We start from the raw sequence: 13,768 nt of genomic DNA on the forward strand, positions 1-13,768 counted from the left end.
TTTCTGTGTGTGAGAGAGATAACTATACAAGCTTCATATGGTTTATTTATAGTAGGGTGTGGACCTCATGAAACAGTCAACAATAAAGTATTTCTGTCATCTCATAAACGCAACTACTGAGCATACATTTTTTTCTTAGACTAATATTGCCTAACAAGATGATTAAGGTTGTTAAACCTGGATTACATACTTTAAAGAATACCCATAACATTCTTAATACAAAAATATAGTCCTGCTGTAGTTAACATAATCAAATTAGTCCAGCACAGCTGCTTGACTTGTCATGCTAGGGTGTAATACTGTATACATTACCAATTCATATCAGAGTCTTCTGTATAATCAGTAATGGGATTTGACGTGATGTGTTTCATTTCATTCTAATTGGTACAATTTTCTGGTTGGCCCTGGTGTCTCCCCAAGGAAAATTCACCATAATGGAATTTTGAATCGTAATACCCAGTGGAATGCCTTGAGACCGTTTTCCTTTTGGCTCCTTTCTAATTTTCTTGTCTCTCCTCCACTTTCCTTCCCCTTCGTTTGCTTTCTTGTCCTCTTTCCTCTCCTGACTTGCAGACAGTAGAGAATGGGCTGTGTCCAATGTAAGGATAAAGAAGCAGCCAAACTCACAGACGACAGAGAGACCAGTCTCACCCAGAGCTCGGGGTACCGCTATGGAGCCGACCCCACGCCGCAGCACTACCCCAGCTTTGGGGTCACCACCATCCCCAACTACAACAACTTCCACGCCGCAAGCACACAGGGGGTGACCGTCTTCGGAGGGGTGCACACATCCTCACAGTCCGGGACACTTCGATCCCGTGGAGGGACAGGTGAGAGGTCGGGGTGTGGTTGGGATTTCCTGTGTTTCATTTCATGCTGTATTAACTAGGATGAGTGTCCATTGGCTGGGAATTCATGGGAAAGGCAATGGCCAGAGGCTTTCAGGCTCTCATCAAAAGACAAATTTTGGAAGCCCTAACTTCAGACATTGTGCTGAATTGTGTAAATCTGATGAAGGGTAGAGTAACAGGTTTGCAGTCTCTCTCACAGACTTTGTAGATTGGAAAATCTGATCTGATATGTGCATAAATGATCAACTCCCCCCTGCTTTGATGAAAACTACTTGGGGTGAAATCTGACACAAATCTCTGCGGTGCAGAGTCAGCACTTCCAACTCTTGAGATTGTTTGTGTGAAAACAAATCTTCTCCAGGGAAGTCTTAGCAAATCAGCATTTTGAAGATTCTAACATTACTATTTATCGTTCAGAAGGGAATTTATCCATCTGAAGGAAATGTTGCAAGTAGACTTTTCCAAAGGTTAGAGAGGTTACAAATCGCATCTGACTTTAGCTCACTAGTAGGGGAGACATATAAGATGTGACATCATCAGGTGCGGTTGAAGGGTCAGTGGAGCAGTGGAACTAGCATGACTGCATTGGGATTCTTCTTAGCAAATCAGGAAATTAAATCACTCTTCCAGTTCCCGATCTATTGGGGGATATATCGAGACACGGGGGAAATATCAAATCACATGTGAGACTTACCATAACCATAAACTGTTCATGGTTGACTGAACAGGAAACTAGTTTACTTTTTAAAAGCTGTTTTGTGATCAGACTCAAATTACTCTTGGGGACAGCACTCAAAAGCAGCAATTATTCTCAGGACTTTCATCAGCTATGAGATGATGTTATGTAGGTGATATGCTATGGGAATATACTGACCCCACAGGAAACTCTACTCAGTAACTCAAGCTTATGAAAGTCTTTCTGTTTTTTACACGTGTCATCCATCTGTCTTTGTGTCCTGCAGGGGTCACTCTGTTTGTGGCTCTGTACGACTATGAGGCAAGGACAGAGGATGACCTCAGCTTCAGGAAAGGAGAGAAGTTCCAGATTCTAAACAGCACGTAAGTGTGAAAGCATCCCAGTGATGACAAGATCTCGGGCGGGGATGTGGGTGTGCGTGTGTCTGTGTGTGTGTGTGTGTGTGGCGGGGGTTGTTTTCACATCTGTATTTTTGTGTGTTTTGTTCCATATGCTTTTTTTTCTATTAATCTTCTGAAATCATGATTGTACGGGACCATTGTGTGGTTGATAAGATAGGATAGGCTTATTAGAATGTGTGGATCATTGTGAGGTTTGAAAAAACATTCTTCTTTTTTCTTTATCACTCTCTTTTCATCTCTCTAACCCTCTTCCCTTCCTTTCTGGCAGTGAGGGGGATTGGTGGGAGGCTCGTTCTCTCACTACGGGTGGGACTGGTTACATTCCCAGTAATTACGTGGCTCCAGTGGACTCCATCCAGGCCGAGGAGTGAGTTTTTAATGTTTTCAGCCCTAAAACATACTCACAGACATGCACAACAAGCAAAACATCTTGCAGTACATTTGGAAAATGCCGTTATGTATCTAAAATACTAACTCCGTATTTTCCACTACAGCTGGTACTTTGGTAAACTGGGCCGCAAGGATGCAGAGAGGCAACTGCTGTCCAACGGCAACCCCAGAGGAACCTTCCTCATCCGAGAGAGTGAAACCACTAAAGGTACTGCACATATACATGAGGAATACAGATCGACTACTACTTTCCTCCTGTATGATAAGTCCCCCCCCCACACACACACACACACACACACACGCACATGCTCTGATGTAACTGTGGGACCATGTGTCTGGGTCAGGGGCCTTCTCACTGTCCATCCAGGACTGGGATGACATCAAAGGAGACCATGTGAAACACTACAAGATCCGCAAGCTGGACAGTGGCGGCTACTACATCACCACCAGGGCCCAGTTTGACACTCTGCAGCAACTGGTGCTTCACTACTCTGGTGAGACTCTGCAGCCACTGTGGACCTGGAGAACAGTACACCACCAGACATAACCAGACAGTCCAGCACACCCAATGCATTGTGGAGTTGAAAGCATCAGTAATCTGGGTTTTCTGCTGCCCAAGAGAACTATAGTTCCTCACCGTATCTAACTATAGTCAGGAAGAATAACAGTATGTTGATGTTTCTAAGGCTACAGTAGCACCAGTAACAAAACCACAAGGACAAAACTATAGAAGAAGAATTTGAAATGTGTACTTGTTCTCTGCGCTCCAGAATTGTCAATAAAGTGAATGTGTTCCAGCCAGAGCAGCAGGGCTGTGCTGCCGCCTGATCGTGCCCTGCCACAAGGGCATGCCCCGCCTTGCCGACCTGTCCGTCAAAACCAAAGACGTGTGGGAGATCCCGCGGGAGTCGCTGCAGCTCATCAAACGTCTGGGCAACGGGCAGTTTGGAGAGGTCTGGATGGGTATGTGTCACTGGCCATGCTAGGCTACCATAGGATTAAGCCGACCACCATGACTGATATAGGCTAGTAGTGACTAAAGCAGACTGCCTGGACTATGAACAACACCACGAAGACTATGAGTAGAAAATATTTAATGTAAACAGGACAACATGTATGTTTACTAGTGTACAGGTCTGTATCTGGTTCACTTTCTTGGTCTTCTCTGTTCTAAGCCACGGGTATCTTGATCATGGGTAAAATTGGATTCCAGATGTAATTTGTATTTATTGGATTGGAAGGTGGAACATTAGATTAGGAGTTTTGGATTAAATTCAATTCCAAGCGTCGTTGAGATTAAACGTGAAATAAGGCACTGACTGTGTGTCCTAGAGTGTTTTTAAAATCGTTCCATTAGACGATCAATCCGGAAGCGTTTCCAGTCGTGTTAAAGGTAACGTTTTTCATGTCACTACTGATTTAAAATAAAGCCTGCGCGTGTCTCTATCCTCCTCCCCCCCCCTCCACACACGCACTCTCCCCCCTGCTTGCAGGCACGTGGAATGGCACCACCAAGGTGGCGGTGAAGACCCTGAAGCCGGGCACCATGTCTCCTGAGTCCTTCCTGGAGGAGGCCCAGATCATGAAGAAGCTGCGGCACGACAAGCTGGTGCAGCTGTACGCCGTGGTGTCGGAGGAGCCCATCTACATCGTCACCGAGTACATGAACAAAGGTGGGGACAGAGATACGGCTACTGACCCCTCGAGCGCTATCGATCGCTCGCTCCATTTGTCTCTTTCCCTCATCTGTCACTCCTTGCGGGGTGTGTTAGTGTCACGTTTGGCACGTCATAGCGAGTCAGGGAGATATTCTCACGCCCATGTCGTCATCGTTTAGGCCTGACAGACGTCGTTCAGTTTTGCATTGCTTTTGTCAGTTCCCACAGTAATCGTTCTCAAAGTGCTCCGATCAATTCCTAGCATGAGCATCGGCTGCTTTCAATTTTGACTCAAATCAAGAGTTTTGCGTTTGCCGAGCAGGTGACCATCTGTGACTATGAGTCTACTCATATCTCTCTCTCTCCTACTTTATCTCGCGCTCTCTCTCTCTCTCTGTCTCTCTCTCTCTCTGTCTCTCTGTCTCTCTGTCTGTGGACACCAGGGAGTTTGCTTGACTTCCTGAAGGACGGAGAAGGACGAGGACTGAAGCTTCCCAACCTGGTAGACATGGCTGCTCAGGTATCTCACCTCCTCCCAGAAACAGACTGGTTTGATACATAGCACTTAACGCCCAATTGCTAGCAAAGATATTCTCCTAGATCTCATTATGATTACTACCTCAGCCATCTTGAAAAAAACATCACATGGACTTGACTGAAATGATCGACGATCTAACATGATTTCCCAGGTGGCAGCGGGCATGGCGTACATTGAGAGGATGAACTACATCCACAGAGATCTGCGCTCTGCTAACATCCTGGTTGGAGACAGTTTGGTGTGTAAGATCGCTGACTTTGGTCTGGCCAGACTCATAGAGGACAATGAGTACACAGCACGACAAGGTATAAATCCCTTCTACGGTAGTCTGGATTAATGAATGATGATGATTATGATGATTACAACAATGATGATGACAATGAGCTTACCTGAGCAACAATTTTGTAAGCAACAGTGGGGTTGCTGTGTGTAGGAGACATTTGAGAAACCTTTGCACTCACTCTCACCTAAACAAGATAATGTTAATGTCGAATGAATCCGGTTCCATTGCATGATTGTAATAGTAGGCCATGTAATCTTTCATGCTCTGTGAAGAACCAGACTACACATTACAGGATGTGGAGGAAGGCAAGAGGGCAGGTCTCTTTATATCAGTCAGTCACATTGAAGGCACACCCTGACCCAAATGAACTCTATTCCCGGAGGTAGCTGACTAAGAGCATACCAGGCAAACCTCCACATCAACTGTCTCCTTTAGGGGTGGGAAGATTCACCGGTTCGCATCGATGCATCGGCATAAAAGCTGACGATGCGATGGCCCGGATCAAAAAAGTGTGCACCGGATGTGGGATGAATGGCGATGCATCGTTTCTAACGTTTTTGCATCGGTATAATCCGATGTATTTATATAGAATCGTGTGTAGGCGAACACCATTTAGTATTTAGAAATGTGACCAATGATTTGTGACCATTAATTTTATATTTAGATAGAATCCTCCTCTCTAACTGTTTCTTAATCGTGCTCTCATCTCCACTGCTGTCAGTGGCCGATTCTCGTCAAGTCTCTCGGCCAAGTTTCGCGCAAGTTGGAGGCGTGTTCGGTCGAGTGTTATCATGGCGAATTACACGTTCCTACGAATTGCAATAAATCCAAGGTTTGGCAACACTTCGGATTTTACAAGAAAGATGGGCAATTTGACAATACCCATGCAATTGGCAAGATATGTCGTGCTGCTATAAAGTACACAGGGAGCACGGCTAATTTAGGTAGTCACCTGAAGAGGCTACATGGTATTTGTGTGGAGACGTCTGCCTCCCCCTCGGATTCAGCTATGGCTACAGTCAGTGGCTAGCTCCACCGGTACCCCTAGCAAGAATAGGAAGCTATTCTCCAAGAAACAAATCCTTGTTGTGTACAACAAAATAAGACGAGGGATAGCTGAGTCATTGAGAAAAACCTTAAAGTAGGACGTATGAGTTCAATTTAGTGTGTGGTGTTATGACTGTTTACAGCAGCTTGTGACTGCCAGTAATAGTTTACCCTTTTTTACATTCAGAAAACACAACAGGAAAGAAGGACTGGTTTAAGGCAAGGTCCAGGCCTGATGTTATTTTATCTTTTGTCAGAGACTGTTTAATATGTGAAGTAAACCTTTCACTTGTTTAGTTAATTGATGATTTGTTGTCTGACAAATAAATCATAATGTACCATATTAAATTCCATAGCATCATATTCTTTAGCATCGCATCTCATTGAATCGCATCGTGTCAAATCGCACAGCATCGCAATAGGGGTGAATCGTATCGCATTAGTAGTTGCTTTTATGTATCTTTAATGTATCGGATCGTTGGCAGTGCATCGAGATGTGTATCGCATCGTCCTCAGTGATGGAGATGCACTGCCCTAGTCTCCCTGTGAACATGATAAGACTCCTGTTTGTTTGAAACTGGTTAGGATTAGGCACAGGAAGAAAATACTGGAAAAAGAATAATACAAAAACTGAATGGGAGTAATAGGAATTTAAATAATAAATTCTTTCCCCCATAAACGAGTGTTATATGGATTGTGTAGACTGTTGAAATGGTGGTGGATGAGGAAAACCAAACTGTACATTGGCCTACTTATTGCTCACTTTCATTCAAAACACCCACTAGACACAAGTACTGTACTACTGCCCTTTCTAATGGACTCCTACAGGATGGTTTACTGATTACTGATTGTTTCCAGGTGCTAAGTTTCCCATTAAATGGACAGCACCGGAGGCTGCTCTCTATGGGAAGTTCACAATCAAGTCAGACGTGTGGTCGTTCGGCATCCTGCTCACAGAGCTGGTCACCAAGGGCAGAGTGCCCTATCCAGGTGTGTGTGTTTCCGTGTGTAAGGGGGTGTGTGTGTGTGTGTGTGTGCATCGTGTTTCAAGACTAAAGATACTTCAATATCACACTGTAATCAACCTAACAATGTGTGTCCAGCCTGTCTTTCTGTATCTAACCAACCCTAATGATGTGCTGTATCAATCTAGGTATGAACAACCGTGAGGTGCTGGAGCAGGTGGAGCGAGGCTACAGGATGCCCTGCCCCCAGGACTGCCCCATCTCCCTGCATGAGCTCATGGTGCAGTGCTGGAAGAAGGACCCAGAGGAGAGGCCCACGTTCGAGTACCTGCAGGCCTTCCTGGAGGACTACTTCACAGCCACGGAGCCACAGTACCAGCCAGGGGACAACCTCTGAGTGACCCATCCCTACCTGCCCTGTCTCGACCAGCAGAGGGCGCCATCTCCACCACCTCCACCATCACCACTTAATCTGTCTGCAGTGAGATGAATGACTTGACAGACTGACAACCTATGTCCGATACAGGGACCCTAGCCACCACTGCAATGCAAAGACAACTTAGTATCACTTTCCAACTTCCAGTTCCCTCTCTGAGATTCGTTCCTGCTTTCTGACCTGACCCGCACCATCTTCCATTGAGAGGGATATGCAGTACTGACCAGACTAAGACCCATCAAAAAGTGCTGTTCGAGGAAGCCTGGATGATACTAGGTTTGAATGGGTGTGGTGGAAGGGATGAGACATGTTGTGTACTTGTATTTAGTGTAAATATAAAATGCTTGTTTACTTATCCCAGTTTTTTTTTGTTCTGTTTACTTTTATTACTTTTTATATTTTGGAAATGTGTGGATTTTTTTTCAATCCAGACCAAGATTAGTGAGAATTATGGTTTGTAGCGAAGTGTACTAGTCACAGTTGAAAACGAAAATGGTGATTTTAAGTGTAGGAATGATTCTCGTTTGAAATTGTGCATTGGAATATCCCAGAAACCGCTCTCTGGGAGTCAACCAACCTTTTTTACGAGGTTAATAATGATGACTCTTATTGTCTTCTCAAGGAACTAGATGTATTATAGCACCCGTTCTTGCCTTTTTATGTTTAGTAATACTCCTAAAATGTAAGGGAATGCCTTCATGCTTTCTGAACACAAAATGCCTATATTGCATCATGAACCTCTTTCCACACCAGACTTGTATGGCACCTGCACTGTCAGTGCCTCCATCTGTATTTGTGCTTCAGCCAATGATTTTGAACCAGCTTAGAGTAACCTTAGTTCATAATAGCGTCTTGCTGTTGTGAGGAGGGATTGCAGCCCTTTACACACAGTGACAGATTGTTAGACCGATTGCTTATAACAATAATATTTTAAATAGTGTATGTTTGTTGCATATTGTAATGGCAGCAGGCTGTGTAAGAATTATGCTTTGAACATACAGTATGTCCTTTGCTTATAAGGCCAAACCAACATAAACTGCCATTTTAATGACTGGAATGAAGGATAAATATTTGTTTCTCAATCATGTGTATTTGGAAATAACATGTTGTGTATGTGAGACCAAACAAGTTAAGTTAATGTAACTGATACTGTCTTTAACCTCAGATGCCTAGCCATAGGTTCTTAACACAGTCCCAAGTAACACTCATAATGGATCATGCTCTGAATGACAAGACAACGTAGAATTTGATGCCATCTCTTTTTGAGTATTTACAGGTTTGTTATTATTGTTTTGTGGGAAGAAACTGGTCAGAGAATCCATAGTTTTTGCATAATTTATTTAACACCGCCCAGTAGATATTTGGGATATGTTTTGGTCCCTATGTTATTTATTGTCTTTGTCTCAGTTATACACAACTGGCTTTGAAATAAACAACCTACCATAACTTCCATGGCAACTGGCTCTTTTGTATTTGTTCTTCTTTGTACCAGCTTTGCACACAGTTTCAGAGACTGAATGACTGATTTCAATGTACCATTGCACAATTTAGTAATATGAGCAGTAAAATATATTGGTCAGGTTTCTGATACAGAAAAGGTATTCAGACACCTGACAATTTCAGTCATATTACTCAATATATACTAGTTTGTTAACCGTCCCGCACTACCAGCAAAGGGCGCCAACCACGCCACGTCATATGTCCGTGTTGTGGTTGGGGGGGCGGCACCCCCCCCCCCCCCCCCCCCCCCCCCCCCCTAGACACCCTAACAGCTCTCTGGAATTTGACAACAGGTTTACATATTACTGCATACAATGGTTTTGCGGTACATAAAATACTAGCCTACAGGTAGCATACACGATACACTATTGTAACTAGGATGTTGTAATAAAACACTTTTACTCATCGATTTTGTTAATGTGTTCTGCATAAAATGGCACAGGTGGCTGAGCATTCACAGCAGAGTGGCCGTGGCCGCAGTCTATTCTGATCAAGTTCTACATCTGCAGGTTGTGTTGCATGTTCGATCCACATTCCATAGGTAATGATAACCTAGGTAACAGCGAGGAATCTCTTTTCTATACGTATCATATGTTTAAGAGCATATAGTTTTATAGTAAGTTACATTCTAAGCATTCTTTACTTTCTGTGTGTTGTGTCGACTGATACGAAACACACAAAAAAGCCTGCAACTTGTTTTTCCTCTTTTACCCCATGTGACACTGGTGATGGCAGCGGACGCCGCACGGTAGCCTACATAAACTTCCAGTGTATAGTTGAACTCCGATCTCCTTCGCCTCATTGGATGATACACGATTCAAGTATTTGCATACAAACACAGCATATAATGACACCCTATTCTAACCCGAAAGGTATTTCTCGAAAGGTAAGGGTGTTTTAGGACTGTTTGGGTGTTTATCGGACTTAACATAACTAACTTAACATAGTTTAACAACTAAAGTTTGCCTGCTTAATAGTCATTAAAATAACTATGTTTAAAAGGACACTGAGTCAGAACAATGGAGGCTCACTCCTACTGACAGTTGTTGCAGCATTTGATTGATTAATCATATAGTATGGTATTTTACTCAACAACTGTTTTGACTGTTTTTTATGTTTTATTGATGTTCTTAACTGTTTTTAATCTTGTTTTCTTTTGCAATATGTTTTGATGCTTTTAATGGTTTTATGTGAAGCACTTTGAATTGCCTTGTTGTTGAAATGTGCTATACAAATGAACTTGCCTTGATAGTATAGGTAAACTTTTTTCTTGGTGATCCAGGCAAGAACATCCACACCCTGTTTAGGTGTGACTACACTAGACTTTTATAATTGTGAATATGAAGAACTATCTTGCTTGCTATTGTAACGGGTGTGAATCCGTGAAACTCACTCCTCAAGTATATAGCAGGCCACCCGCGTCAATGAAGAGCTAGCTTTTCGTTGGCCTGGCTGGTTGTGGTCGCGCTTGGCAAGTCAGAGGTGGCATGTTCGAGCCCAGAGAGTGGTGAACATCGGTCCGTAGACCTTGGTGACGGAGCGTGGCCACGTCTGTTACATACCTGTCACACTATCATTGTTTTATTGTTAGAACCTTTTTACCATGTCCCAAAATAATTATCCAGGATTTTTACATCTCTCCATTTACTGGTCCCTTTTACAGGTTTCTGTTCCCATCGAAACATTGACATCAAGATGGAGAAGTGCTATTTCAACTCAAGTTAAACGTTTTTTGTAATTCAAACAAATGTGCAGAAGTTGGTGGACACCATATAACCTCGGCTGTGCCAACAAACCAAACACTCCGGACCTGTGCTTTTGCTGTTACGGGCTGTTGTAGGGCTTGGGAACATCACCATCCATCTATACACACAAACAAAACAGTATGCATGGGTCCATGCGCTCACACAGATCCCCCGATACCAGGACAGCTCCCCCTCCACAGCAACTGAAACAGACTGAAGCACAAAGGAGAGTGACGAGTCATGATAATATCCCTCACCTTCACAGAAAACACCCAGAAGATCATGTTACTGGAGCTGGTGGCAAGAACAGACAGGTACAACAAGGAAGGTCATGCGAGAACTGCGTGGTTGGTGCTCTTGGTCAGGCTGAGCCCTCAGGACAGCCCAGGCAGGACACAGAGTCTGTGGGCCAACAACATGGAGACATGGAGGAGGATCTGGATCCTCCCTTACCACTCAGGTCTGATGTTGGCTATCAGTATCACCTGCAACCCTACTGTTCTACTCCATACCCCTACGGTAAGGACCTGTCACATATGTGGAATAATATATTAATTTTATGACAGTTAACAGTGTGGTTTTTTTCTAGTTTTTTTGTTGTTTTGCATGTAAAATATCACGTGTTTGGTAAAGTATACTGGGGCTCCCCAATCCTGTTTCTGGAGAACGTCAGCCCAGTACGTGGCAACTCCAGTGAATCAGCTTGTCAAACAGCTTCTATGAATAATTAAGTGTGCTTTATTACATTAAGATGAAAAAACCTACTGGACGACAGCTGTCTAGAAACAGACAAATGTTGAATGGTTGACACATATGAATGACAAATGTTATCAGCTTAAATAATGTTTGCCCATAGGCCGCCATACCATTGATGCTAGGTTGTATCCCCCTGCTGAGGGTGGGTGGAGGGAAGCTGAGGAGCAGGTTTATAACTATCCATCCCACCACTGTCACTGGCCAACTCCCTATCCACACAATAGAGCCCAGCCTGGGCCGCAAGCCTGGTAAGTTGAGCCGTGGGGGTGAGAGACAGGAAGGAGGAGGAGGCAGGAGGACTGCCCCTGTCAAGATATTTGCATATTTTCCAGCTCAGAATGTCATGTAGAAATAGTATGCAAATGTGTACACATTCTTATCCTTCTTATCTTATCCTCACATCCCATTCCTTTAAGGTCACCATATGTTTACTTTACCTTTAAGGGTTCCACAGCTTCAGGGCAACTTTGAGAGTTATGGCCTTCTGAGATCCAGTTACTCAATCAACATTCCACAGTACTCCACTCCCCCTGTAGAGGGCGTGTTTCAGGTCAGCGTCAAGAACCTGGTGGCACAGGAAGAGTCTAGCCCTTCAGGGGGGGCTGCAGGGGGCATGTCTGATCCTCTGGAAAAGAGGAGGACAATCAGTCTGCCTGACGAATGTCGTGAGTCACCACATAAGAATGCATACCTGTATCACCGTTTCCCCTGTTGTCATGGAGATAAGATTAAGTTTGATTTTATTTGAAACTCATACCTTGAATGACTTCTTTGTTAAAATACTTGTTATGTCATTTTTTACATTTTACTTTTTTACATTTACATTGTCATTTAGCAGACGCTCTTATCCAGAGCGACTTACAGTAAGTACAGGGACATTCCCCGATGTAGGGTGAAGTGCCTTGCCTAAGGACACAATGTCTTTTTTAAATGGCCAGGAATCGAACCGGCAACCTTCTGATTACTAGCCCGATTCCCTAACCGCTTAGCCATCTGACCCCCATCTGACTTTTTTGCCCAGGAAACATTTTTGTGACATATTCTGAGGATGCATCGGCAGAAATGGTTCCTTTTGTAGAATACCTAACCAGGCAAGGCTTCCGATCAGCGGTGAGGGTTTTTTTTCTCAGTCAAGAGTTTTCTTTTGACAATCAATTCAGAAGAAGTGTCATTCTGTTCTATTTTCATAATGTTCCATCCAAAATTCTTTATCTGATTTTCACAGATTGACATATTTGATAACCCCATCAGACGTATGGACATCAACAAGTGGATGGACATTTACCTAAAAGATGTAAGTTAACAGGATGCAGTTGATTAATTAGGTATATTGTAAGTATTTTGTAGTTTTGAATCCTATTCCTGTTACTTTATTAGGTAGGAGTTATGTGGCTCTAAAGGGGTCTGACACAGATATATGCACTATGAAGTGGTCATGTAAGAAATATGTATCTATGCTTTTTATTACAGCAATCAGTGATTATTATTATTGCCATTAGTCCCAAGTACAAGGCCGATACTGAGGGCTCTGGTGTGGACAGACATGGACTACACACCAAGTACATTTACTCTATGGTGAGATTAAAAAATTGTGTTTGTGTTCAATCTAAATATACTGAACACTTTATGGTGCTGAGAAACAACATTTTTAAATGTGTTTTGTTGTTGTCTCAAGGTATCATTGTTGTGTTTGTCACATAGATGCAGAATGAGTTTATTCAACAAGGAAGCCTGAATTACAGATTTGTCCCTGTCCTCTTTCTCAATGCAACTCTGGTAGGAAAAATCAAAAGTTGACTTTATAATTGATAAATGATCAAATAGCAAGTGTTACTTTTCTGTCTGTCTTTCTTTCTTTCATTACTTATGCCTTACTCTCTTTTATCTCTGTCTTACTTGTTCTCTTTCTCTCTCTCTCTCACACACACACACACACACACACACACACACACACACACTCTTTCAGAAGCATGTCCCAGGCTGGCTTCAGAACACGCATGTGTACCGCTGGCCCCAGGACACTGAGGACCTCCTGCTGCGCCTGCTACGAGAGGAGCGCTACGTCGCCCCTCCGGTCCCCATGGAACTCACCCTCATCATCAGGCCTGTGGTCTCTGGCAGCCACGTCACCCTCTAAACATCTGGAGCTCAAACCACTGTGAACACGTGTGTGTGTGTTTGAATGGCTATAAATCATACAGAGGTCATTGGAGAGTATTGTGACATGCTTGATTGATTCTGTCTGCTAGAATCAATCACCCATGTGGTAAGAATCAATCACCCACGTCTGTTACATTCACAGGTTAATGCTTCCATTTACTTACCTGCTATTTGAATCGTTCTGAAATACATTTTTTCTACTTTTTCCATTGTTGTTTGATATATAAAGATTCAAAAGATGTTTGTTCTTTCTAATACGGCTGTGTTCTGTGATTTTTCAGTTCATGCCCTTTTCGTTCGGCAACACAGTGCTCATGGTCTCTTCATTTTATTTGAGACTG

At 43.3% G+C, this 13,768-nt stretch overlaps 2 protein-coding genes across 2 annotated transcripts; both read left to right on the forward strand.

Moving 5' to 3' along the window:
• The first annotated feature begins 583 nt into the window (after positions 1-583).
• fyna (FYN proto-oncogene, Src family tyrosine kinase a) lies at positions 584-8,713 on the forward strand. Its single transcript, XM_067242716.1, has 11 exons — positions 584-830; positions 1,814-1,910; positions 2,218-2,316; positions 2,444-2,547; positions 2,684-2,833; positions 3,138-3,302; positions 3,833-4,012; positions 4,441-4,517; positions 4,687-4,840; positions 6,724-6,855; positions 7,019-8,713. The coding sequence occupies exons 1-11, from the start codon at positions 584-586 to the stop codon at positions 7,225-7,227; spliced, it is 1,614 nt and encodes a 537-aa protein (XP_067098817.1). The 3' UTR covers positions 7,228-8,713.
• A 2,732-nt stretch (positions 8,714-11,445) lies between these two features.
• Positions 11,446-13,636, forward strand: LOC136949453 (E3 ubiquitin ligase TRAF3IP2-like). Its single transcript, XM_067243745.1, has 7 exons — positions 11,446-11,515; positions 11,712-11,932; positions 12,289-12,377; positions 12,493-12,561; positions 12,738-12,842; positions 12,969-13,043; positions 13,234-13,636. The coding sequence occupies exons 2-7, from the start codon at positions 11,881-11,883 to the stop codon at positions 13,402-13,404; spliced, it is 561 nt and encodes a 186-aa protein (XP_067099846.1). The 5' UTR covers positions 11,446-11,515; positions 11,712-11,880; the 3' UTR covers positions 13,405-13,636.
• Positions 13,637-13,768: the final 132 nt, after the last annotated feature.

Source organism: Osmerus mordax, chromosome 9, assembly GCF_038355195.1.
Source record: "Osmerus mordax isolate fOsmMor3 chromosome 9, fOsmMor3.pri, whole genome shotgun sequence".
Taxonomy (NCBI): Eukaryota; Metazoa; Chordata; class Actinopteri; order Osmeriformes; family Osmeridae; genus Osmerus; species Osmerus mordax.

What these genes read in the sequence shown, in the direction of transcription:
- fyna (XM_067242716.1), top strand. Translation starts at nt 584, where the DNA reads ATGGGCTGTGTCCAATGTAAGGATAAAGAAGCAGCCAAACTCACAGAC. An exon ending in TCGATCCCGTGGAGGGACAG is followed by an intron (nt 831 to 1,813) that starts GTGAGAGGTCGG and finishes TGTGTCCTGCAG; the next exon opens with GGGTCACTCTGTTTGTGGCT. An exon ending in TGAGTACACAGCACGACAAG is followed by an intron (nt 4,841 to 6,723) that starts GTATAAATCCCT and finishes GATTGTTTCCAG; the next exon opens with GTGCTAAGTTTCCCATTAAA.
- LOC136949453 (XM_067243745.1), top strand. Translation starts at nt 11,881, where the DNA reads ATGTCTGATCCTCTGGAAAAGAGGAGGACAATCAGTCTGCCTGACGAA. An exon ending in CAGTCTGCCTGACGAATGTC is followed by an intron (nt 11,933 to 12,288) that starts GTGAGTCACCAC and finishes TTTTTTGCCCAG; the next exon opens with GAAACATTTTTGTGACATAT. An exon ending in GGCAAGGCTTCCGATCAGCG is followed by an intron (nt 12,378 to 12,492) that starts GTGAGGGTTTTT and finishes TGATTTTCACAG; the next exon opens with ATTGACATATTTGATAACCC.